Source organism: Phocoena sinus, chromosome 9 (genome assembly GCF_008692025.1).
Source record: "Phocoena sinus isolate mPhoSin1 chromosome 9, mPhoSin1.pri, whole genome shotgun sequence".
NCBI classification, from domain to species: domain Eukaryota; kingdom Metazoa; phylum Chordata; class Mammalia; order Artiodactyla; family Phocoenidae; genus Phocoena; species Phocoena sinus.
The window spans coordinates 55,236,566-55,263,170 of NC_045771.1; the positions used below are offsets into that span (position 1 = coordinate 55,236,566).

Genomic DNA, 26,605 nt, shown 5'->3' on the forward strand with positions numbered 1-26,605 from the left:
TTCATAAATATTTAATCAGTTTTACAAACTTATATTCAGAGTGGGCATAACTGACTTGAAGTCACATATCATTATTTAGATTTATACTATTTCTAGGTAATTTTGAGGTCTGGTTCTCCCTTTAAAACTGGGGGTATCTGGACTTCCCTGGTGGCGCAGTGGTTGAGAGTCTGCCTGCCGATGCAGGGGACACAGGTTCGTGCCCCGGTCTGGGAAGATGCCACGTGCCATGGAGCGGCTGGGCCCGTGAGCCATGGCCGCTGAGCCTGCGCTCCGGAGCCTGTGCTCCGCAACGGGAGAGGCCACTGCAGTGAGAGGTCCACATACCGCAAAAAATATATATATATATACTGGGGGTATCACAATTTTCTGTAACCAGTCTGGTCTTCTGAGCTGTCAAAGAAAATCTCATATTCTTAAATTCTCCTATCCCTCTGGCCTAGCTTTCTGTCAACAGGGACTTGGCAAAACCAAGGGAATCTAGCCTGAATGTTTTTGGCATCCCATTTGCCTTGACAACAGCATATGGAACGAGTCAGAACCTACTTAAGGACTTGTGCTTATTAGCTCTTTAGTCTGTATAGAAACATGCTCATTTGAGGAACTAAACTTTTTGATGAGATTACTAAACTCTGGAAACACTTTACCACCCTGACTGTTTTATCTGTTGTTCAGTTTTGCCTGCTTTGAGGTAGGATAAAACCTTGCAGAGAAAAGGAGTAGAGGTTACTATGGAAATCTGTTATCAGAAATAGTTATTCTATTCATGTGCAGAAAAGTTAGGGGCAGTACATGTGTAGGTATGTTTGTGTGTGTATAATCTGTATATTTTAATATGGAATACTTATAAACATTAGTCAATTTATAATATGCCATTGTGTTGTTATAAAAGCTGCATGGTAGGAAAAATTGAGTTATTGTAACCATAGTTGAACTAATTAGAAATTCATCTTCTCACCAGATGCTCTATTAATTTTAACATTTACATATAATACAGTAAAGGGAATACCAAGTGTTTAATAAACTGAGAAAAGTTATGTTCCTAAGTACTACATAAAAATTTAAATAATCAAAACATTAAAATAAATATGTTATGGTAGGTTCACTGTAAAAATGTTTATTCGCTTTGAGCATCACAGTGATAAATGATACTTTACACTTGTCATAATGAACATACTCAGATAGAAAGCTATCACACATTTTTTCTCTTAAAAAAATAGTATCTATAGATTTTGTGTTTTTTAAAGGAATTACGTATTAATTGTAGAAAACTTGGAAAAAACTCAGAAAAACTTATTAAATTAAAAAACAAGGGCTTCCCTGGTGGTGCAGTGGTTGAGAGTCCACCTGCCGATGCAGGGGACACGGGTTCGTGCCCCGGTCCGGGAAGATCCCACATGCCGCGGAGCGGCTGGGCCCGTGAGCCATAGCCGCTGAGCCTGCGCGTCCAGAGCCTGTGCTCCGCAACGGGAGAGGCCACAACAGTGAGAGGCCCGCGTACCGCAAAAAAAAAAAAAAACAGATAATCTTGTATTCCAGAACTAACCACTAAGGTTATTCAAATATATTTTCCACCAGTCTTTTTTCAGTGCATAAATATTTATGGTTGTGAGGTCAAACTGCATGTAATTTATCACTTAACATTTTATTGTGACCACTTTCCCAATTTTTAAACATTCTTAGAAAACAATTTAATTTATTATATGGTATCTCATCATTTCCACATACCAGATTTATTTAACGGTTCCTTTATAATTATTTTTTATGTGGTTTTCGAATGAACCTCCCGAATAAGCATTTCTTAGTGAGTGTTTGACAGAACCCTGAAACCAAAAGAAGTTTTGGAAAAACCCTTTGAGAAAAGAGTCATATTCTTATCTTTCAGATTCACCGTACACATTAGAAAAATTAAGGGCACTGAGAAGTCTCACATTACGGAAACCTGTTTTACTTTTTAAACCATCTTTTCTCAAAGGTATTTGACCTTGGGACTTTTCCATATCACACTTATTTGTAACTCTCAGAACTAAAGTACCATGAGACATTCTTTGGAAAGTCCAGGAGATTTCCAAGCTTCTGTATAGTATCAAATAGTTTATGAATTGTTTACTCTCCTGGGATACTTTTTTTTTAGATTCTTGGTGCTATATTAGGAAATATAAATGATTTATTGGTTATTAGCATGTATTTGAAACAGGTAGACCACAATAATGCTTTCCCCAACCTTTCCAGTAACCTTGACATTGCATTCGTGATTCTGTATTATAATATCACCTTTGACCTTTTAAAACTGTGAACATTCAAATTTAAATTCCCTTGTTTTATTAATGCCTATTAAACTTCTTTATGTTTCATGTAACCCACAGGTCTTGCAAGAGCAAAATCCGTCCCTAGCCACACATACTCCAATGAAGTGGTTACCTTGTGGTACAGACCTCCAGATGTCCTCCTGGGCTCGACAGAATATTCCACCTGCCTTGACATGTGGTGAGAAATGGAAGCTTTACTCTAGCTAATTTATCTATAGTGCTTGGTCTGGGTCAAGCCTAGACAAACATCCTAACAGTCTGAATGAAGATTAATGGTGCTGGAGTGTTGGCCTGTGTGTGGCAATACCACTGGAGTTTTTGAAAACATAATTGGGAATGTTCCCTAATCAGGGACTCCCTTACAGATGGTGTCTGCTAATGGTTCTTGATGGACAGGGGCAGAGACATTTTTCTAGCTGTCAGTTTGGTGATTTTTCTCCCTAAGGGTCTTAGTTTGTAGATTTATTTTATAACAAGGAAGTGTATATCTCCAAACAGCAGCATAGGTTGGAAGTCGTAGGAGCATGTTTAAATTCACAACAGAAATCAGATAAGTGGTCTGAAAATTTTGATGTGACTGTAAGGTACTAAATTTGGTACAATATACCCCTGAAAACTGTTGGTACCAATTATCCAAAATGAAATTAAATGATTACTTTTTAAAAATATCAGAGTAAGTTTAATTTCAATAGAGTCACAGTTTTACACAATGGTTTAGCAAAACTTAAAATTCTATTATAGGAGGCCCAAAGAGTGGCAAGGTTTAATGTGTAATTATTATTAATGATAAACTACGATGAGTTTCCAGTCTAGTGTGATCTAAATCAAATAAGGGAATAACCTCCTTTTTAGCAATCAGAAAGGCTTAATAGTGAATGTTGAAAAGGTCATTTATTAATAGAAAAATCCCTTTTCTAGACTCACAATTGTGTTCAGAGTAAAACAGTTCACATAGCACATGGCTATTTGATAGCATGAATCATCTTCCATGAATGATGATGCCCTACATACAGAATTCAGCTACGTGTTCACATAATATTTATGACCTCAATAAAGCTTCAGCATGTGTCATTTATCTTCTTGCCCTGTACTTACTTCACTGCTCTACCCTAAATAATCTTGACTTTTAGTAAATTAGGCTGTGATGAGGCTTGGCTTCTTCCCTGATATTTTTAATCCAAACTTCCTTCCTCCCTCCCTCCCTCCCTCCCTCCCTCCCTCCCTCCCTCCCTCTCTCCCTCTCTTCCTTCCTTCCTTCCTTTCTTTTTGTCTGCGTTGGGTCTTCGTTGCTGCATGCGGACTTTCTCTAGTTGCAGCGAGCGGGGGCTACTCTTCATTGTGGTGCACAGGCTTCTCATTACGGTGGCTTCTCTTGTTGTAGAGCACAGGCTCTAGGCATGTAGGCTTCAGTAGCTGTGGCACGTGGGCTCAGTAGTTGTGACTCATGGGCTCTAGAGCACAGGCTCAGTAGTTGTGGTGCGTGGGCTTAGTTGCTCCGTGGCATGTGGGATCTTCTCAGACCAGGGCTTGAACCCATTTTGCCTGCATTGGCAGGCGGAATCTTAACCACTGTGCCACCAGGGAAGCCCTGATCCGAACGTTTTATGGAGAGAAAATAATCAAGTTCCTTGTGATGTAGGGTACAGTGTAGATTTACTTAATTTAGATTCCAACAACCCCTTAGGAATGGGATTTGGGCATCTGTAAAGCCACTGAAAATATATGCAACATTTTGTGTACACGTGGATATATTTATTTTTCTGTGCTGTAGATCTGTATGACTTATAGAGTGTTTTTCTCTACGTTTTGAGAATGGAAATTCTAGATTGTTTTTCAGTGAGGTCAGTTAAGGACTCTGCTAATAGAACATAGTTTGGAAATATTTGTGGCTTGGAGCCAGTTTTGTCTTAGTTGCTTGGCAGTGCAGTTAAGACTCTACCCTCAGAATGAGGAGAAGCTATTTTTTATACACTAGTGGCTAATTTTTCCCAAACCTTTGAAAGTGCTCTTTAAAGTACAGAGAACCGCGTGGATTGGGACTTGCTAATATGTCTGTTTGTGATATATAATGTTTGACTTCCAGTCTGTGCCTCTCCACTCGCCCTGCCCCCAACCTTTCTGTGACATGTATGTGCCTGTTGGTGTCCATTCTCTTAAGGAAGAAGGCTTGGTTGCTTTCTGCCAATTTGCTTTAAGCAGAGACATAATGAAGCATAAGAAGAAGATGGTTATTTAAGTGGAAGGGAGGAAAACTGATATAAAATAATAGACCCCAAATGCCCTTTTGTCTGCATGCCAATATTATTCATTGCCAAAAGCAAATAGTAAATGTGTTATGTTGGAGCAGTTTCCCATGCTTATTGGCTCTACATTTCTAAGCCCTAAAATCTGAGTTATGTCTGTGCTATGCCTGTCACTCTGAATCTGATTTCATTCCAAGCCATTTTCTTAAAGCCATTTTGTTATTTTCCTATAAGTCAGGTAAAACGTATGTATTTTTCCAGTTAGAGAAAAGTTCACAGGGCAATGATTTTTGCATAATTAGTGACCTTGATGCTGGGTATTCAAAGATCTAGAAATGGGACTATAATTGAGTCATGGCTCAGCTGCACCAAAGAGAAGTACAAATATTAACCCATAGACAGTAGCAGGGGGGCAGGTGGCAGTGGTTTCAGGCTATTTTTACAGTTCATTTACCATCCTGGGGCAGTGGGGTAGTAACTAAAAACTAATGATCCCTACACAGTGTTACAATTTCCAGTTTTCTGTTTAAATAGCTTCGGGCAATAAAAATATTAATGAAGACACTTACTCATTAACATTGGCAGCAAGTGATGGAAGTCAGAGCTCTCCCTGTTATGATTTACTGCTCTAGGTCTCCAGCATGGTGGTGATGCATGAATAGTGTGTGATTTGAGAACTCATCAAGAAAGATAGCTTTATGGCACCTTTGCCTCCGTGAAGGAGGGTTTAAGCAGAGGAATCAAATTGGACTTTGTGTCATGTGTAGCTTCCCTTAATTCTTGGATTTTATAACTCTTTGAAAGTCAAGGCATAGGACATCATCTTTAAGCTTCTAAACCAAAAAGGCTTACCAAGTACTGAAAACCACATTAAGAGAAGTGCAAATGTGAAAAGGAGCTTATCTGTGTAGTTCCTCCCTTGTCAAGGAGTTCTGCTCTAGCTGTCGAGGTTATTGCTCTTAATAAGCCTTATATTCCTTTATAGAAGCTCATAAATGTGTTTAGAATGGCATTTGTTTTCTAAAGCAGAAGGTCACTTGGGATTATTTTAAGGGATTAATTTTTAGCATAGTGACTAAGTTAATCTGTAGCTAATAAATATCTCATCATCACGGTGCTTTTGGGGGGGCACAATATATAGTGATACCACCTTGTGTCAATTCCAGTGCTCCCCAACATGGTGTGTAAAGAATGATAGCATGTCAGTCTCTCCCTTTCATCATCTTTTTCAAAGCTAATTAACATATTAACTATGCTTGTCAAAATGTGGGGCAAATCATTTATAAATAAACCTGTCAAATGTAATGAGATTGCATATTAAATCACCCTTTTCTCTATAGCATCTCTGATTTAGGATTAAAATTAATTTATTTAACATTGTAGCAGTTGGGTGGTTAGAAAAAAATTTCCATACCGATCTTGATATATAGAAAAACGTCTGCATCAAAATTGATTTTGCATATATCAGAAAAGAAATTGCCTATTTATTGAGTATTATAAGGCCATTTAGCATTGCATTTTATTAAATAAGCCTAATCACCATACATACTGGCAGTATAGAGTTCTGCCATCATCCTTAATGATCTCTCCTGAACCAAGGAAATTTATGTAATAAAATAAAGTTTCCTAAGGACTCAGGCTTGTTTACCAGTGTTTTAAGAGAAAGAATCATAAATCATCTTAAGCAATAGTAATAACAATGGTAACAATAATAGATACTTTTACTGAACACAAACTGTATTCTAAGTCCTCTTATGCATTTTAATTACTTACCTACTGTTCTATGATACAGTGAAAGAAAACAAAACCCAGGGAGACTAAATAAGAGAGTAAGGGTCATAGTTAGTAAATAGAGCTGACATTCAAACTCAGAGCTAACCTACTCCAAAGCCCTTTCTCCTTATAACATATTACATAATCTCTTAAGATGATTTATAAGCAATTGTTTTTTATTTTACTAGTAAGGTGATTCCAAAACACAAGTAAGTAAAATACCTCTTTGAGAATTCAGGTTATAATCTGAGTCATGTTGGATCCTTTGCATATTTCAAACAAAGTGGATGGCTTTACCTCTCACACAACAGCCTTGCAGACTGCTTTCTCTCCTCACATCAATAGTCTATATTATATAATTTTATTCAGGGTGGAGTTTTTTTGAAATAAACTTAAGACATGAATCGTTGGATTGAATACATTTTAATGAGACCAATATCTATACTGGCAAGTATTTTCACAATTTCTAACCATTACTCATTTACCGCTTCTGCTAAAACGAATGTGTCCATTTAAAAAAGAATGCTAGTAAAAAATGAGAATTTGAGTTCATGGGCTACATAAAATCATCTATCAACATTATTTACACATATTCGAATTAATCAGGTCATGAGACCAAGGGGGATTCAAATTAGTCACTCTCAAAAGTAACAACTCTTTAAGAGATCTTGAGAGCTGCTCAAATAATACATGATCCAAATGACTTGCCAGTGTAGCCACTGACAATGCAGTAGAACATGACAAAAGAACAGGGATAGTCAGAAGGGTGTCTGGGGGACAAAAGCTGAGCTCCTGGTGGCAGCGTACTTTCTGAGCCACTCCCACTACTGAAGTCCCTTAAAATTGCGATGACCATAGAGTATATTGTCCATACCAGGATACTTTTTAGAGTTAATAGTAATTCTGCTAGGACAATAGGTGTAAAACAGGGATATAACTGTGACATGTGGTCCTCTTACTCATAAAGCACTGGAGAAATAATTTGCTAAATACTAGTAGTCAGAAGAGACAATGCATTTGAGTGCTTAATACACACCGAAGGAGTGCTGGCTACAAACTATTCCTTGTGGAAAACTTCTGTTACATTGCTTTATAACAAATTGTCTCCAAAAGTATAGTTCTCTAATATTAGATTATTATGACATTATGGAGTGGCTGCCACAGTGCTGCATTTAGTGATGGCTTTGGAATGCTGAAGGGAACCTGTTCTCTTATACTATCAGAAGCTTAGCGTGGTTATAGTTATTACGTCCCATGTTGTTTATCAGTGTGTGTTTGTGAGAGAGAGTGTATGTGTGTTTTCAGTGGATGTGTTTGGTCACCTGTTAATGATGGGCTGGCTGAATCATAACATATAAAATGAGACATTGTATATGTAGTTTTCACTACTAAATATTTTTAAAACAAATAAAAATCCCCCCACTTGTATCAAAGTTGGCAAAGTAATTGGTCACCCACAACTGGTTTTTGGATTTTTTTTTTTTTTTTTTGGTGATACGTGGGCCTGTCACTGTTGTGGCCTCTCCCATTGCGGAGCACAGGCTGTGGACGCGCAGGCTCAGCGGCTATGGCTCACGGGCCCAGCCACTCGGCGGCATGTGGGATCTTCCCGGACCGGGGCACGAACCCGTGTCCCCTGCATCGGCAGGCGGACCCTCAACCACTGCACCACCAGGGAAGCCGTGGATAATATTTAAATAGCCAATCACAATGACTAAGTTTCATGATACTAAGATAGCCCTTGGTATACTTAGCTGCCTCACTGGTTCATAGCTGCAAGAGATGGATAAATGCGGAAATTCTTTAAGAAATATATGACTCCATAAATGTTGAAAATCGTGTTCTTATTCAGCTTTTGGAACATCAACCAGCCAAGCTAAATATTTTGTATTTCGATTAAAGTATACAATCCAAGGGTGCTATAGAATATATCAAAGAAATAAAAGCTGTTGTATTTGGTTTTAGGGAGATTCACATACTGTCCATGTCTGGAGATTTAGAGAGAAATGTCGGCCCAGGATGTTCTCATCTTACGTGCGAGTGTGTGTGTGCACACGTGCGTTTAATTTGGAAATATATGTTAGTACTCCAAGTTTGGAGAGCATTGGATGTTCACTAGTGCCTTTTATGTTTTACAAGTTGTGTATTTTTTCATGTAGCTATTGATTCTCTGATCAAGGTAACTAACAGTGGTTTGCTGTATAGAGGAGGCCATGTTATGGTAGAAAATACGTTGAAAGCCTAAATTAGGCTCTGCCACTCCTTACCTGTGTGAATTTAGTTGATCAGATCGCTTAACTATCCTTATCTTCAGTTTCCAAATCAGAAAATTTTAATAATTAAACCTATTTCAGATATAACTAGTTAGTAATAGCTGCCGCAGTAGTAACAATAACAAAAGTATTAGTAATCTCCTGCCTCACTCATTCTCATCCTCTAATCCTATTTCTCAGAAGTAACTACTACTTTCAACTGTTTTAGGATCTATCTCCACGTCTTAAATAATTGTTTATATTGCCATCTCTAAGTTACTATTTTAGACATTGCTACTAAGTAGGCGTATAGTAGACAAAGATTTAACTTTCTTCCATCAACCTTCCCCCAACTCCACCTTCATCTCATTCTCCCAATATATAATCTATATCACATTTTGAAATATTAATGTGTAAATATTAATATTATTCATGGTGAAGTTAAGTAGTATTCATGATTATGTATTCTTTCTTGTATAACCTTTGGTTTTTCCTGGACTTTATGATTGTCTCTGCTTTTTATTAGTTTAGTTGTCTTTGTCCCTACTGTTATTTATAGTCATAAAAGATCTGTCGATTATATATGGAAAATATTTTCCAAATGCTCAAACACATCAGCAAATCTGTCAATTCCATTTAATTTTCTTGACATCTCCCTCCCTCAACCTTTTCCTTGAAACTTTCCTCTCTCGGCTCTCTGATTTCTTGCCTTAGCACAGCTGAACATCTGTCATCTTAGGACTTCCGTTTCCCCCCTCTCCTGTTGTTGTAGGTCCTAAGCTAGTTGTTCTCTGTTTCCCTCCAAATCTGTTCTCTACCCTCTTCTTCCCTGCCCTATGTCCTGGATGACTAACCCCTAGGGAATACATCCTCCAAGCTGCCTTGGCTACTGGTTCCAAATCGAGTTCAGGCAATGGAAAAGTATGAGGATTGAATATATTCATCCCTACTTCTTCCCTGCTTTAACCTATATTTCTCGGAATGGCTAACTACAGCTTCTGTGCGGAAGCACTTTTTCATGGCTCTAGCTGTCAGTAGATTTCCATAAGATTTGGCCTTTATGATCCTAGGGGCAATAATGGCTTTTAGGCTTTTTTGGCGGGGGTGGGGGGGTTTGGCTGTGCCACATGGCAACCTGGGTCCTCGGCAGTGAGAGTATGGAGTCCTATCCACTGGACCTCCAGGGAATTCCCGGCTTTTAGTTCTAAGGCAAGTAATGACTTCCTGCTGTTGCTAGCCTCTTGGTGTTTCAGTATGTCTTATTAGTTCTGTTACACCTCTGTAAGTAGTAAATTCATCAGAGTCTGTTCTGGGTTGGATACATTTTCCTTCTGACCTTTACTGATTATAGATTCCTTGTTTCCTGGATTCCTTGTCTTCCTCCTTTAGTTTCCTAAGAAAGAATGTGTTAGAAATATAAGTTTCAAACTCTTAGTTTTCTCAAAATGTCTTTATGCTGCTCCCACACATGATTGATAAACTTTGGTTGAGTATATAATGAGGGGGTTTTTTTCCCTCAGAATTTTGAATGTATTGCTTACTTTCTTTAGAGCTTCTAGTATTGCTACTGAAAAGTCTGATTCCATTCAGATTTGCAAGCATTTGTGTGCCTCATCATACTTTCTCCCTGGCAAGTATTAGGTTCTTATATCTGTCCCTGGTATTCTGAAATTGCTTGATAATGAGCTTTGATTGTATCTTTTTCTGTTGGTGCCAATTAGATACACAGACCAATTAAACACATTTTTTACTTAATTTCCCTTTTTTCAGCTCTGTGCCTCACTCTGCTCTCACCTTTTATCCTCAATTTGAGGACTTTTGGATTTAATTTCTCCAGAGGATAAACACTCAGTGTCCTGCTGGTGGGTTGGGGTGAGAGATGGTCAGAGAAGGCCTATGGGTCAATTGGTTTGTACAAACATTCAATCCTCCACCCTATTTCCAGTTGTCAGACTCACCTTTACACTTTCTAGAACTTACGTATTCCAAGTCGTGTGCCTTTTCTAAGTTGTTGTAGGTAAATACTCAGTCTATAACTTGAGAAGTTGTAGCTGCTTATGGTCTGCCTAGATTGCTACACCTTTATCCACAACTTATGAAAAAAATTCTCTCTCATCTTCTTGTGTGTCCTCATCTATTTTATCCTTGTTTAAAATTTATTCCTTAACTGACACTTCAGTCACTTTTGGGAGGGAGGGGGAGTTTGTGTACATTTTACCGAATGTCCTACTCTTGTTGATAATTTAATATTCGTGGCTTTACTTATGGACAGTTGACTGCTAAGGTTCTTGTCCTAGAGAAAATTGTGACTGCTTGGCCACAGATTTGAGTTGCAAGTCCTGATGGGTGGGAGCCAATCAACAGCATGGTGCAGGCAGGAGCATCTTGACTGCCAGCTTCTTAGTGTGGTTGTGGAAATTTATAATCCTTACCATTTAACTGTTAATGTAGTGAGGACAACTTTATTTATGAAAACAAATGTGAAAAGAAAGCCAAGCACTTTCTGATAAGCTAGTGCTGGAAAGGAATAGAATGTGAAATGATAGTTTTTTAAAAGATAAAAATTTTACATGAATTGAAAGAAGTGATTGCAGAAGGTAGTTCTCTGATCAATGGCAATGCGTGAATCCACCATGAGCTTACTATTAAAACAAGCAAAAGCAATCAGTGAAACTCTTTCAACAAATGTTCCAGTCAATATGAAGTTTCTAATCCAATGAAGGTGAAAAAGTAGATTGTTATCTTACATGCACAGGGAAGATATGATTGAATGACAGTGTGATTGGAGAGAAGCTAGGGGCTTAAATAAACATCATTGTTGGTAAAGGGACTTGGGTGTCTACTTCATACTGTTCATTGAAGGACGAAAGTGGGGACCTCTGTGCTATTGTGACGTTTGTGATTTAATTCCTCAGGACACTGCATTATCTAGCATGTACTTTAATTGGGAATCACATTTTCATTTACTGGTATTTTGCTCTATGAATTAACGTAACTTAAATATACTAGTAGCTTTCTTGATTTTAGATACTATATTATGTAATCAATAAACTTAGATATTTGGGGTTTTTCTTTTTTTCCAGTTTTGCTCTTCAAATGGAATGTCCTTAGATTCCTATTGGTAAAGATGACATTGGGCAAAAAAAGAAATAGTACAATAATTGAAAAAGAAAGTCAAACTTAACTAAATAGCCTATCAGTGGCCAAGAAACAGCCTGCTTTAAATTCCGTTAAAATATAAAAGAAAACTTAATTATAGTCTGTGACAGGCACTTAGTAATTACTAAGGACAGAATCTGAGTAGCTTCCTGTTTTCCTGTACACATGTGGATTGTTCATCTTTGGTATGGCATTTATATTTCTCTGTATTTCCATGTGAGACAGTAGATTCTAAGAATGAGATACTCACATAATTGCATTTTCTGTAGAGCCTGGCAAGGCATTTCTGTTCTTTCTCATTGAAAATTCAGTGGTTCTTCCTTGACAGCTAGCTTTCACCATGTTTGCTTCTGAAGACAGAATATATTCATAGCCTAACGTAGACTCAACAAATTGAAAAACTTTATTATATCAACTATAAAAATTTTCATGTTTGTCATTTTTAATCCTAACATGTTTAATTTAGAAACTGTTTCAGAATTTTAGCAACCCAGTGAAATCAATTCATAATTTTGTTTTTACTAGGTTTTATGGCCATTTTATACCCCTGCCTCCCAAATCTGAAGATTCTTGGTTATGCTGTTCACACTAGCTGGTTGGTGGTGGCACAGAGGGAAAAAGAACCTCTAGAGTCTCAGGGCCAGCCTCCTTCCCACTAAGATCTCCCTTACACAACATGATTATGTTCAGCCATTCATTCATTCATTTAACAACACCTTACAGAATGTCCAGAGGTTCAAGAGTGAAAAAGACCTGGTCCCTGTCCTTCAGCAGCACCCACTAGTGTTACAGCATCACACAACTCCAGGGGGCATCATTCACATTGTAATTTGTATGCATTGTCTAATCTATACAGCCACATTCCAGGGCAAGCCCTTGAGTATATTCCAAGAAGGCCATAGACTTCACCAAAAAATGGACAATGAGGATTTACAGTGGGAAGGTTTTTGCCTTCAGGTCTTCCATGTGTTATGTAAGAGGGTTGTCATAGCAGATGGGTGTCAAACATTTCCCTGTCAAGTATCATCCATCTAGTCGTATACCTTAGTGGTGTTCATTCCAGCATTCTTAACCACAGACCATCTAAGTACAGCTATGCCATTTGATGACTGGAACTGAATGTATCAACTTACCACTCTGTAAACTGAAGTTCAGAATTCTTCTTTCAGGAGAGTAATTTACATGATTTCAGCAGTGATTTGTCTTTGTGATATGCTAGATATGTTTCTCTAAAAAGATTGCTTGAATGTGTCATTTGCTCTGATCTTTAAGATAATTACCCGTGAACGATTTTTTCCTAATTCCCCACATTATTGCAGGACGATTAATAAATTTGCAGGGAGGAATCTTATAATATGACTTCCTTGTTTTGCATCAGCTGTCATGTAAACAGAAATTAAAGATGTGCAAAGCTTATTAATTTGTTTTTTCTTGGCCTGCCTGGTCTACAGTTATTCCTTGGAGAAGTGCTTTCTGTGGTAGCATTTTAAATGACTAACCGAATGGAACCTCTCTCTTCCTTTGTTGTTCCATAGTGCAAGAAATAATATTTCTCGGCTATTCAATGCAATATGTTGAGTTTTATATTTTTTCCTTATTGTAGTCCTCAGTAAGGGCCTTTCCTATTTAAATTTTTGTATCAATTGTTAATGGTTTCTGGATGTTCCTGTCTGAATATTCCCAGGTATCTATATAATATGTGGCTGTTACTTTTATTTATTTATTTATTTATTTTTTGGCTGCGTTGGGTCTTCGTTGCTGTGCACGAGCTTTCTCTAGTTATGGCAAGTGGGGGCTCCTCTTCTTTGTGGTGTGTGGGCTTCTCATTGCAGTGGCTTCTCTTGTTGAGGAGCACGGGCTCTAGAGCATATGGGCTTCAGTAGTTGCAGCGCATGGGCTCAGTAGTTGTGGTTTGCAGGCTCAGTAGTTGTGGTGCACGGGCTTAGTTGCTCCGTGGCATGTGGAATCTTCCTGGACCAGGGATCGAACCCATGTCCCCTGCATTGGCAGGCGGATTCTTAACCACTGCGCCACCAGGGAAGTCCTGTGTGGCTGTTATTTTAAGACTTTTATCTCTGGGGTTTTCATTATCTATGGAAGTCTGTTTTAAATTTTCAAGCATCTTTAAACACCCATCCTTCTTTCAGTACACTATCAATGGTGATAGACTTCAGTCTTTAGGGATAGTTTTATTGGTTTTTTTCTGCCCAAACCTTAATTTTATAGACTTTCTTTTGATATTTTTATCCTTGTTAGCATTTATGTCACCAGGAATGAGAACGAATTTGCCATCTCCGTTTCTTCTTTTTTAATCTGACCAGACTGATCAAATAAAGACGCGTCATTCTAACTGGGGAGGCGGCGTGGCATAACGAAGGCTCACTGGCCCAGGATTCTGAGTCACAGCTTCAGGTTCTGGGGCTGACATTTAAACATGTAATATGGTTTCTTTACATGTAAAAATCAAGGCATTGTCTTAGGCACTCTCTAAAGTCCCTCTATTTCTAAATTTTAAAAATCGAGTAAATTGTACTGCTGAACCAGAGGTTTCCATGGAGACCATTGGAATTCCTTCAGAGTGACATAAATGAAGTTAGGGTTTAGATATTTTGATGTAATGACTGAACTGATTTTTTCTAATGTTTAATTTTATATGATATTAGTTCTAAATCAAATTCCTTTCTCTACTTCAGTTTCTTGTGTACACTCCTCAGAATAGTTTGTATAATTCATTCATTCATTCATTCTTTTATTCGAAAGATATTTATTGAACACCTATTTTGTACCAGGTACCAGGTTAGGTCCTGGAGCTTATAAAGATGAGAAAGATCCTTCCATGCCTTCAAGATCAGAAGGAAAAACAGTGTAATAAGTTGTAACACAGATATACAGTCAGTACAGTGGTGGCTCAGAGGGGAAGGTGATAAATTTATCCTTGGTGGATAGTTGAGGATAGGTTGGGGGGGGGTGGTCACGGAAGGTGTCACCAAGTGGTAATTAGTTGGCCCGACTCATCAGAGCCATCTTTCAAAGTTAACAAAGCTAGAGTTGAGGACACATTGGCCAGGCCATGGACAAAAGTACCCCACCAGGGGGTGAAACAGCTGATATTTGTGGGTAGGGAAGAGGGACAGAGTTTAAGAACAGGTAGAGAAAAAGGAAAAAATGGAGAGTGGGGGAAAGTGGTTGGAAGCCAGAATGGAGAAATATTTAGGAATAGTTAGGATGTGACAACTCGATTGAATGAGAGTGATAGGGGAAGGGCAAGGGTTTCAGATGATTCGTGGATTTCTGGCTCAGGTAACTGCACCAGAAAGCAAAAATACAGCTTTGCAATGTGATTAAAAAAAAAAAAAAATACATATATATATATATATATATATATATATACACACACACACACACACACACACACACATATACACATATTTTAAGTATACATTTTTTATATTATATATTTATGCATAAATATATATAAAGTATATATGTACACACATACATATACACTAAAATATATATGTACCAAAATATATGTATACTGAAATACATACACTAAAATATATCAACATAGATGTCTGCATATTAAAATGTATGAGCAAGAGTTATCATTGTAACTTAATGAGCATTGTTGCCAGTTGGTACATTAAGGTGGTTAGGCTTCTAGATCTTTCTGGTAAGTCTTATTTCAGATGTAGATGCTGGTAAGGGTCTCCCTCTCACTGCCTGGTCCCTCCTCTCCAGTCAGCAGCGGGCCACCCTGGGCCTTGGCTTTATGGAACTACGTTAGGTTCCTGTACTTCATTCTTTGCTTTTGTTTAGGTTTTGTTCTGACATGCCTCATTTGTAAGTACAATTCTTAGAGATACAATTCTGTTTCATAGTTTGAAAAATAAATGTTAACGTATCCCCATATATAAAAAGTTTATTGTTTTGAACTGAATGTTCTCTGAGATGGGCTTTCACCCACAGTCTAGTGTTTGGATTGGTTTTGTTTTCATTCCTCGAGAGCTGCGTGCTCCATAGAAGTATCTGACTAAGATATATTGTGCCTATCTGTGCCTAATGAAGCACTAACCACAGTAAATGGTGAGTGACAGTTGAATCAGTTCAGTCCCTTCAGTAGCTACCAAGGACATGTGAAATGTAATTTTTTAATCTTTCACTTTTCAAATACTGCAGATGCCAAAATGAAAAGATCACGTTTGTTATGTGTAATACATTTTCATACAAGTTTAACAAAAAAACCCACTTTTTAAAAAACTTTGATCTTTTAGAAGCTAAACTAGGGGGAAAAAAAACCTCTTTGTTCTATTTTACAAATATATATATTCCAACAGAGAAAAGATAAATAAATGGCCACCTTGTGCATCAAATTGCACTACCTTTAATTACATAATGATGTATTTCAGTGAAGCATGGCTAAATAAAATTACCTATTAGGTTAATTAACATGAAACCTTTCTGAGTTAGTATTGCATCCCTATGTGTTAAATTCAGATTGTGTTTAGCATTTAATCTAACTTATTTTATTAGTCTCCTGTTTCTTTGTGGTTCCCTTGGATGGAGCCTGAATACATATTTAGAGAATTAATCTGAGTTATAAAACTCCTTTCAACACAGACTTAACCTAGATTCCTTTAGATTCTTGCTCTTCAGTTTCTGGTCTTCTGAACAGCAATATCGGCATTGCTGAGATGGTTGTTAAAAATGCAAGATCTCAGGCTTCAACCCAGACCTAGGTGACTAGAATCTTCATTCTGACAAGATCCCCATGTGATTGGTGTATACATTAAAAAGTGAGAAACACTACTTCAGATGCTTTTTTTCAATGAACACATAGGCTTTGAGGAGATTTCTGGTGCCATCATAGTGCTGAAGAAGAGAAAGGCAAAAATACTGACTTGTGGTGAGTTATGGTTCTGTTCATCTGCTGTCCTCCTGTCAGATGCAGCCCGACACTGGCTTTATCTGCAGCCCTCTTTCCAAATGTTTTGACAGTGCAGATGGTTCTGAATGGCTGTAAATGATAACTTGATTGAAGCCTCATAACTTTCAATTAGGGAAGTCTGTAGGAGAAGGGGCTGGTCTCCCTCATGGTCATACTGTGAGCTGGGTGGGTCGCTGTCCCCTCTGCACCCTCTCCAGTGCATGGGCTGTGCTGTGTCGTGATCCCTCCTGGTCTCTGTGGCTAAATGCTGCCACTTGAGGGTGAAACTGTTACTCTCTGCCTAAAGCTCTCTATCCTAAGGAATCTCAAGCCTTTGCTAATAAATGGATGAAATTGGAAGCTAAAATTTAGGAGGGTTTTTTTTTCTTTTTGAGATTTTAATTGCACCATATTTTAAAATATTAAAGTCTTTCTGCATTATCTCTTGAGGTTCAGCCAAACTGTTGCCCTGAGACTTAAGGAAGAAGGAGAGCAATGTTTTATTTTTTGGTGACCAAAATAAGGTTCATGTCAAGTAGATAAATAATAACCTCTAGGTTCTGTTTTATACTTCGTCATGTGGGTTAATTGCTTATTGGGTTATTTAGCATCTTGTAACAATGTTTTCTGGGAAAATTGAGTATACTCCACTTGCAATGTCATGTGTCAAATGCAGGTATTATTTGAATATGGGAGGTAATGGGTCTAATTAAACCTATTTTAGTTGAAAGATGTAAAGTTATCTTGCACCATATCATCCCAACAGGACTTTAATAATCAGATGCATTACACTGCATCTCAGCTGGGGACTGTAGTGACCACCTCTGTTTGATTCAGGTCTGGGAGGGCTGCTATATTGCAAAATCCTCTCTGATTCATTTGAACTGTATCTTTAAAAGTGAAAGACCAAATTCTTGTTCTGAGAAAGATGATAGTGCCCATTATATTTACAAGTAAATAAATTAGAGTTGGAGGAAGTCATATGAGAAGTATGGAGTTAGGGGACCTAACCTAGTGGTTGATCAGGAAACCTTCCCAAGGAAGTGACATTAAACTTGATGTTTCCTACTCTGATGGAGAGAAGTTCTTGCCCCTTCCTTGGGAAATTTTTTTTTTTCTCTGCATTCCACTCTCCTCACCATTGCCCCAAATTTAGTAGTTTAGATAAATGTTTTCATTTTGAATTCTTTTGCCATAGAGCTTGTACATCAGTTTTCAAATACCTTCATATCTAGCTTACTTAATCTTTAATTAGTTTGCTGCCCAAGTTATTTAAGATCGAACTTTGACATTTCGCATTCTAGCCTGCAGTACTAGACAGCTCATGTTGATTCCAAGAAAAAGTTTATAAAAATGTACACAGGTTCTTTTTTTCTCATATAGGGAAAACTCAAAATGCCATGGCTCTTCCACTTAAAATGACTGATTCTATATATGGTCCCAAGGAGATGGCTGCCTTCCTTCATTTCGCCTTTTTTAAAATAAACTTTTAATTTTAGAGGAGTTTTATATTTATAGAAAACTTGCAAAGACAGGAGTTCCTACATACCCTCACCTGGTTTCCCTATTGATAATATCTTACATTACTATGGTACATTTGTCACAACTAAGAAACCCACAATGGTACATTACTATTAATCAAACTTTATTTTTATTTCACTATTTTTTCCTAATTTCCTTTTCCTGTTTTAGGATCCCGTTTAAGATACCACATTACATGTAGTTGCCATGTGTCCTTAGCCTCCTCTGGGTTATGATAGTTTCTCAGACTTTCCCTGATTTTCTTAACCTTGACAGTTCTGAGGTGTATTAGTCAGGTATTTTGTAGAACGTCCCTCAGTTTGGGTTTGTCTCATGTTTTGGGAAGGAAGACCATAGAGGTGAAGTGACATGAGTCTCATCACATCATGTCAAGACTCTATGCTATCAACATGACTTATTGATGATGTTAACCTTGAACACATGGTTAAGGTACTGTTTTTCTGGTTCCTCCATGATAATGTTACTCTCCGTCCCCCACCTGACTCTTTGGAAACAGGTCACTAAGCTCAGCTGTCACTCTGGTGGCTTTACAACTAGTGGTTATAATTGCTTCTGCCCTCAAAGCTAGTAAAACAACTGGGTTCTCCACGGTTATGTCCAACTTTATTCACCACGAATATTGGGATATAGACAAAAATCAAGAACTTCTAGCCTAGGAATAAGACACAAACCTCTTAGAGTAGAATATGGTCTATGGCTCTCTTTTTAACTTTTTCTTCCATTTTCCACGCAGAGCCATACATAACACTAGCACTTGGCTCTCTCAATATTCCTCAGTTATTGGCTCCTGTTTTCTCTACCTGGAATGCACGGGTCCCATTCCTGGCTCCATCACCTCATTATCCAATATCGTGGGAATTGTGTAGAATGTTTTAGAATTATTGTGTTTATAGCATACATACTTGAGAGACACGTGATAGACGTTTTGCCCAAATTGACAACAGTCCTAAACGTTTACATGACTGTACCAATAATAAGTGAAGATGGGAGAAAAAAAACACACACACACTTTTTCCATACTATCAGGAAAAGATAAAAGTTATCATTATGCTAGAGGAATGACTAAATTATCTCTGTGTTCTCTTTATAGAAAAATATATTATAGAATTATCATAGAATAGGTAATTGAACATTATATAGCCAAAACTGTAAAAAGAAAAGTATTAGGGAGGTGTGTCAGATAGTTCATAAGTATGTTATATTATTTTTCCAAGTTATGTATTATTGCCATATTCGTTAGCCTTAAAAAATTTATGGTTTCTTTTTATTATTTTTTCTCACCCTAAATTCACTTTTGTACCTAATTTTTTATTCATAATGAGAACTCCCAAATTGTATGACCTTTGGGACTAAAAAAATTATCTGTCTCTGCTCATAATGACAAAGCATTATCAATTCTGCTTAAAATCTTGATTTGAATTATAATGAAAAAAATATTTACACAGCTGTGGCATAAATTAAATTAGGAAATTTTGAGCTCAAAAGAATTAAAGATGTGTGAGCATGGGTGGGTGTTTTATATATTACCTTGCCTGGTAAGTAATCCTAAAATGAGACTTTGAACACACTGCATCCTGTGACACCTTTAATTGTAAGCTTTTGTGACCAGTTCTTTTTCTTGAAAAATTTAGTCTAAGCACTTGATAATTACACAGTGATTCAAATTCCCAATAGAAACAAATTAAAGGAGACATTTATTTATACATAAATTTTATTTCCTGAAATAAAATTATATATCATAAGTATAGAGCTTAAATGGATGAATTCTTTCTCAGTAAACCACTCAGGGCAGTCAACTTAATCCATCGAGAGAGGTAGCACAGGGTTAATGGAGGGTAGCAAAAGAAAAGGGGGGGGGGAGAAAAGCAGGCAATACTCCCTCCATATTAAATTGAATGGCTTTTTATTGCTGTTTAGCAATAAAGAAGCTCCAGTAATAAAATATTCTGCTGTGTTAAGATGTTGATATGTTTTATACTTCTACTTTTTTATTTTTTGTGCTTTCTATCTCTTTTTGTAAATCCTTTAAATATAATTCTCTCAGCTTCATTAGTTATACCCTCAAGCATCTTTGAAAAATGACAGAATAGGAAACATCCATGAGAAATGAAAGTCCAAATCCCTTAGCCAGCTAAGCAGATAAGTGCCTATAGAAATGCTATATCATCTCATTCCAACTGAGTAGAATTGCAGCATAGATTTATCTTTTAAGTATCATATTATGGAGATGTTATGGACCAAGCACAAGTAGTGGTAAAAGAATTTCCATAAGTGGTTCTGACAGTGTAAAGGTTACCTCACCAGCCAGCTTAGCAGATACACCATGGGGGTGGATGTGGGTTCTGCTGAGGGTCTTCACACTCAGAGTTGCAGCTTGTGGTGGGAAAGACTAAGGCCGATAGGTGGAGAATAGAGGGTATATTCTGAATAGAGAAAAGGAAGGTGCCAGTAGCTATTAAAGATTCAAGATATTTTATGTAAACTGAAATAATAAAACAATAGAAAGGTAGCTCAGTAGTCTTAGAAAAGAATTCTTGGTATAAAAAATGTAAAAACGCATCAAATTGAAATTTTAGATCTAACTGGATGTCTGAAGCCCCAATATCTATAAGAATATCATTGCATTTTAATACACAAATAAAATAAATAAATACACAAATAAAATACATACATAAATACACAAATAAATAAATACACAAATAAAATAGTTCTTGTCTCTCAAATCTTTTTAATGTTTTATTATTATTACTATCATTATTTTTAATATATTTTTTAAAGTGTACTTGATGTACAATATTGTTTTACAGATGTACAACATAGTGATTTAGTATTTTTATATATTATACTCCATTTAAAGTTTTACAAAATAATGGCTATATGTCCCTTTGTTGTACAATATATCTTTGTTTCTAGTTTATTTTATACATTGTAGTTTGTATCGCTTAATCCCATACCATTATCCTACCTCTCCCCCACTTCCCTCTCCACACTGGAAAACACTAGTTTGTTCTCTGTGTCTGTGAGTCTGTTTCTGTTTTGTTATATACATTTATTTGCTTTATTTTTTAGATTCCACACATAAGTGATAACATAGAGTATTTGTTTTTCTCTGACTTATTTCACTAAGCATAATACCCATTATGCTTAGTGATCCATCCATGTTGTTGCAAATGGCAGAATTTCATTCTTTATATGGTTATTTCATAGTATGTGTAATACATACTGTGAAATATATATATATATCCCTTTTATCCATTCATCTGTTGATGGACACTTAGGTTGCTTCCATATCTTGGCTATTGTAAATAATGCTGCTATAAACATTGAGTGCATGTATCTTTTCCAATAAGAGTTTTTGTTTTCTTCAGATATATACCTGGGAATGGAATTGTTGGATCATAGGGTAGTTCTATTTTTAGTGTTTTGAGGAACTTCTATAATGTTTTCCGTAGTGACTGCGCCAATTTACATTTTCACCAACAGTGCGCTAGGTTCTCTTTTTTCCACATCCTCACCAACATTTGTTGTTTGTAGACTTCAGTGATAGGCACTCTGACAGGTGTGAGGTGATATCTCATTGTGGTTTTGATTTGCATTTCTCTGATGATTAGTGATGTTGAACATCTTTTCATGTGCCTGTTGGTGATCTGTATATCTTCTTTGGAAAAATGTCTATTCACGTCTTCTGCCAATTTTTAACCAGGTTGTTTGGGGTTTTTTTGATATTGAGTTGTATGAGCTGTTTATGTATTTTGGATATTAACCCCATATCAGTCATATCATTTGCAAATATTTTCTCCCATTCCATAGTTGCCTTTTTGTTTTGTTGATTTTCTTTGCTGTGCAAAAGCTTTTAACTTTAATTAGGTCCCATTTGTTTATTTTTATTTCTGTTTACTTTCCCTGAGAAGTCTGATCCAAAAAAAATTGCTATAATTTATGTTAAAGAGTGTTGTGCTTATGTTCCCTTCTAGGAGTTTCATGGTTTCAGGTTTTACATTTAGGTCTTTAAACCATTTTGAGGTGTTTTCTTTTGTTTTCATATACGGTTCTAATTTCCTTCTTTTACATGCAGCTGTCCACTTATTGAAGAGACTGTCTTTTTCTCTATTGTATATTCTTGCCTCCTTTGTCATAGATTATTTCAAACTGAGGCTCCAGTTCTTTAATAACCTTGGTTTCAGTCAATTTGGTCAAAAACAGTGAAATTAAAGCATGTGATAGATATTCTGGTGAAGATGCAAATGTATTAGTTAGTCAGGAAGGATATCTTTAAATATATTTTTAAAGAAAACTGAATTTTTCCCCATTAACCACTCATTTATAAAGATTCAAAATACAAAAAAAAAAGACCCCACTGTAAGTGCATGGGTTTATTTCTGGACTCTCTATTCAGTTCCATTGATCTAGTGTCTGTTTTTGTGCCAGTACCATGCTGCTTTGATTACTGTAGCTTTATAGTATAGTCTTATATCAGGGAGCTTTGTTATTTTTTTCTCCTCTTCAATTTTTTGGAATAGTTTGAGAAGAATATATATTAGCTCTTCTTTATATGTTCGGTAGAATTCTCCTGTGAAGCTATCCAGTCCTGGAGTTTTGTTTGCTGGGAGTTTGTTTTGTTTTGTTTTTTAATTACAAATTCATTTTCACTACTAGTGATCTGTTCAGATTCTCTCTTTCTTTGGTTCAGCTTGTATGTTCCTAGAAATTTGTTCATTTCTTCTATGTTGTCCAATTTGTTGGCATATGACTGTAGTATTCTCTTATTATTTTTTTGTATCTCTGTGATATCAGTTGTTATTTCTCCTCTTTTATTTCTTATTTTGCTTATTTGGATCCTCTCTCTTTTTTTCTTGATGAGCCTTTCTAAAGGTTTATCAATTTTATTTATCTTTTCAAAAAACCAGCTCTTGGCTTCATTGATCTTCTCTATTGTGTGTTGTGTTTCTATTTTATTTCCTCTCTGATCTTTATTATTTCCTTCCTTCTGCTGACTCTAGGCTTTGTATGTTCTTCTTTTCTAATTCTTTAGATGGTAGGTTAGGTGGTTTATTTGAGATTTTTCTTTTATTTCTTGAGTTAGACTGGTATCACTATAAACTTCCCTCTTAGAACTGCTTTTGCTGCATCCCATAGATTTTGGAAAGTTGTTTTTATTTTCATTTGTCTTGAGGTATTTTCTGATTTTCTCTTTGATTTCTTCATTGACCCATTGGTTTTTAGTAGCATGTTATTTAATCTCCACGTGTTTGTGTTTTTTTCACTTTTCTCCCTGTTATTGATTTCTAGTTTCATACTGCAGTCAGAAAAAATGTTTTATATAATTCCCTTAAATTTGTTGAGACTTGTTTTATGGCCTAGCATGTGATCTGTCCTGGAGAATAGTCCATCTGCACTTGAAAATAATGTGTATTCTGCTGGTTTCAGTTGTAATGTCCTGTAGATATCTATTAACTTCAACTTGTCTTATGTGTCACTTAGGACCACTGTTTCCTTATTGATTTTCTGTCTAGATGATGATCTGTCCATTGATGTAAGTGGGGTCTAAAAGTCCCCTACTAATATTGTATTACTGTCAATTTCTCCATTTATGTCTGTTAATATTTGCTTTATATATTTAGGTGGTCCTGTATTAGGTGCATATATGTTAACAAGTGTTATAAACTCTTCTTTTATTGATCCCTTTATCATTATATAATGCCCTTCTTTGTATTTCATTTTAGCCTTTGTTAAAGGCTAAAGTTTATTTTGTCTCATATGAGTATTACTACCCCTGCTTTCTTGTCATTTCTATTTGTATGAAATATCTTTTTCCATCCCCTTACTTTCAGTCTGTGTGTGTCTTTAGCTCTGAAGTGAGTCTCTTGGAAGCAGCATATAGATGGGTCTTGTTTTTTTATCCAGTTAGCCACTCTATGTCTTTTGATCAGAGCACTTAATCCATTGACATTTAAAGTGATTATTGATAGATATGTACTTATTGCCATTTTGTTACTTGTTTTTTTGGTTGTTTATATAGTTCTTCTCTGTTCTTTTTTTCTTCTTTTAGTTTCTTCCTGGTAGTTTGATGATTTTCTTTAGTGGAATGCCTATGTTCCTTTCTTTCTATTTTTCATGTATCTATTGTAGGTTTTGGTTTGTGATTGCCATGGAGTTCATATATGTTGATCTATAACTATATCTGCTTGCTTTTTTTTTTAAAGGATCTTGCCATGGAAATGCAAATGTTATTTTTTTAATTAATTTATTTTTATAATTTATTTTTAAAAAATTTTGGGCTGCGTTGGATCTTTGTTGCTGTGTGCGGGCTTTATCTAGTTGCACCGAGCAGGAGCTACTCTTTGTTGCGGTGCATGGGCTTCTCATTGTGGTGAGTTCTCTTGTTGTGTAGTACGGGCTCTAGGCATGCAGGCTTCAGTAGTTGTGGCACATGGGCTTAGTTGCTCCATGGCATGTGGATCTTCCTGGACCAGGGCTCGAACCCATGTCCCCTGCATTGGCAGGTGGATTCTTAACCACTGGACCACTAGAGAAGTCCCTATCTACTTGTTTTAAACTGGTAGTCATTTAAGTTCAAACACCTTTCAAAAGATCTACATCTTTTTACTCCACTCCCTCACCTTTTGTGTTTTTGATGTCATAATTTGCATCTTCATGTTTATCCCTTTACTGTTTATTGTAGTTATACTTGATTTTACAATTATTTTTGTCTTTTAATCTTCCTACTAGCTTTTTTAAGTGGTTGATCCCCAGTCTTTACAGTATTTGCTTTTACCAGTGAGATTTTTCCTTTCCTGGATACTTACTTGTTGATGTAGCCTTTTATTTTCCACTTAGAGAAGACCCTTTAACTTTTTTTTGGATAGTTTTAGTATTGATGAACTCTTTTAGTTTTTGCTTGTCTGAGAATTTTTTTTTTAATCTCTCTTTTGATTCTAAATGGTAATCTTGCTGGGTAGAGTTGCAGGTTTTTCTCTTTCATCATTTTAAATATATCATGCCACTCCCTTTTGGCCTGCAAAGTTTCTGCAGAAAAATCACCTGATCACCTTATGAGGGTTCCCTTGTATAGGACTCTTTATTTTTCTCTTGCTGCCTTTAGAATTCTCTCTTTGTCTTTTGGCATTTTAATTATGATATGTCTCGGTGTGGGTCTGTTTGGGTTCATCTTGTTTGTGATTCTCTGTGCTTCCTGTACCTGGATAGCTGTTTTCCTTCTTCAGGTTTGGGAATTTTTCAGCCACAATTTCATCAAATACATTTTCAACCCTTTTTTCTCTCTCTCTACTCCTTCTAGTCCTCCTATAATGTGTATGTTGGTATGCTTGACGTCTCAGAGGTCCCTTAAACTATTCTCATTTAAGAAAAAAAATTTTTTTTGCTGTTCTGATTAGATTATTTCCATTATTCTATATTCCAGATCACTTATGTGTTCTTCTGTATCACCTAGTCTGCTGTTACTTCCTTCTAGTGTGTTTTTCATTTCAGTTATTGTATTCTTCATTTCTGACTGGTTATTTTTATATTTTCTACTTCCTTGTTAAAATGCTCACTGTGTTCATCTATTCTTTTCCCTAATTCTATTAGCAGTCTTATTACTAATCTTTGAACTATTTATCTGACAAATCATTTATTTCTGTTTCATTATTGTTTTCTTCAGGGGTTTTCTCTTGTTCTTTTAATTAAGACAAATTCCACTGTCTTCTCATTTTGCTTATCTTTCTCCATCTCTTGGAAATTAGGTGAAACCATTACCTATTGTGATCTTGAAGGGGTGTCCTTATGTGGAAGCATCCTTATATAGTCTGTCTGTGCCCATTGGCTTTGGTGGGAGAACTGGATCTGATGTAAACATGAGTCTTGTCTTTCCCCAGAGCGTACTGGCAGCTATCACCTTGGTAGGAAGTGGGACTAGAGATGGAGTGGCTAGAGCAAGAGCTAGGTGTGAGCTGGGGCTTCCCCTATTCTTAGTGGCAAACTCCAGTTTACTGGGGGCAAGGTCAGGTCCCAAGCTGCTGGAGCAGAAGCTCTGAGGGTCAGGTCTGAGCTGGGTCAACTCCATCTGACTGTGTTCTCCCCTCTTCCAGCACTAGCACCCTTGCCCCAGAAGGGCATAGTGCTGGATCAAGAGGGTCTGGCTAGATTCTTTGTGTGGATCTGGATGTGGGTTGTGGCAGAGTACTGAACTGCTTCTGGTGCATTGCCCCCTTAGGTGCCAGAAGTGGCCACTGTTACCCCATTCAGGTGCCATTTGGGATCTGAACTGACTGGCTCTGAGCTGGCTCCATCCTTCACAACAATTCACTCTGCTTGTCTGTAGCAGCCCTCACCTAGTGTGGAGCTGCACTGCAAAGCAAGTGGGGCCAGAATGAACACTTGGCTCAGCTGGGTCGCATGCCA

General features: G+C 36.8%; 1 protein-coding gene across 3 annotated transcripts in view; it reads left to right on the forward strand.

Moving 5' to 3' along the window:
* The window catches only part of CDK14 (cyclin dependent kinase 14), a 595,562-nt gene that overhangs the window by 358,814 nt on the left and 210,143 nt on the right, over positions 1 to 26,605 (forward strand). For all 3 annotated transcript variants that reach the window (XM_032642400.1, XM_032642402.1, XM_032642401.1), the window contains one exon: positions 2,367 to 2,487. In XM_032642400.1, the coding sequence (XP_032498291.1) occupies positions 2,367 to 2,487 (121 nt within the window). The remainder of the gene's footprint in view (positions 1 to 2,366; positions 2,488 to 26,605) is intronic.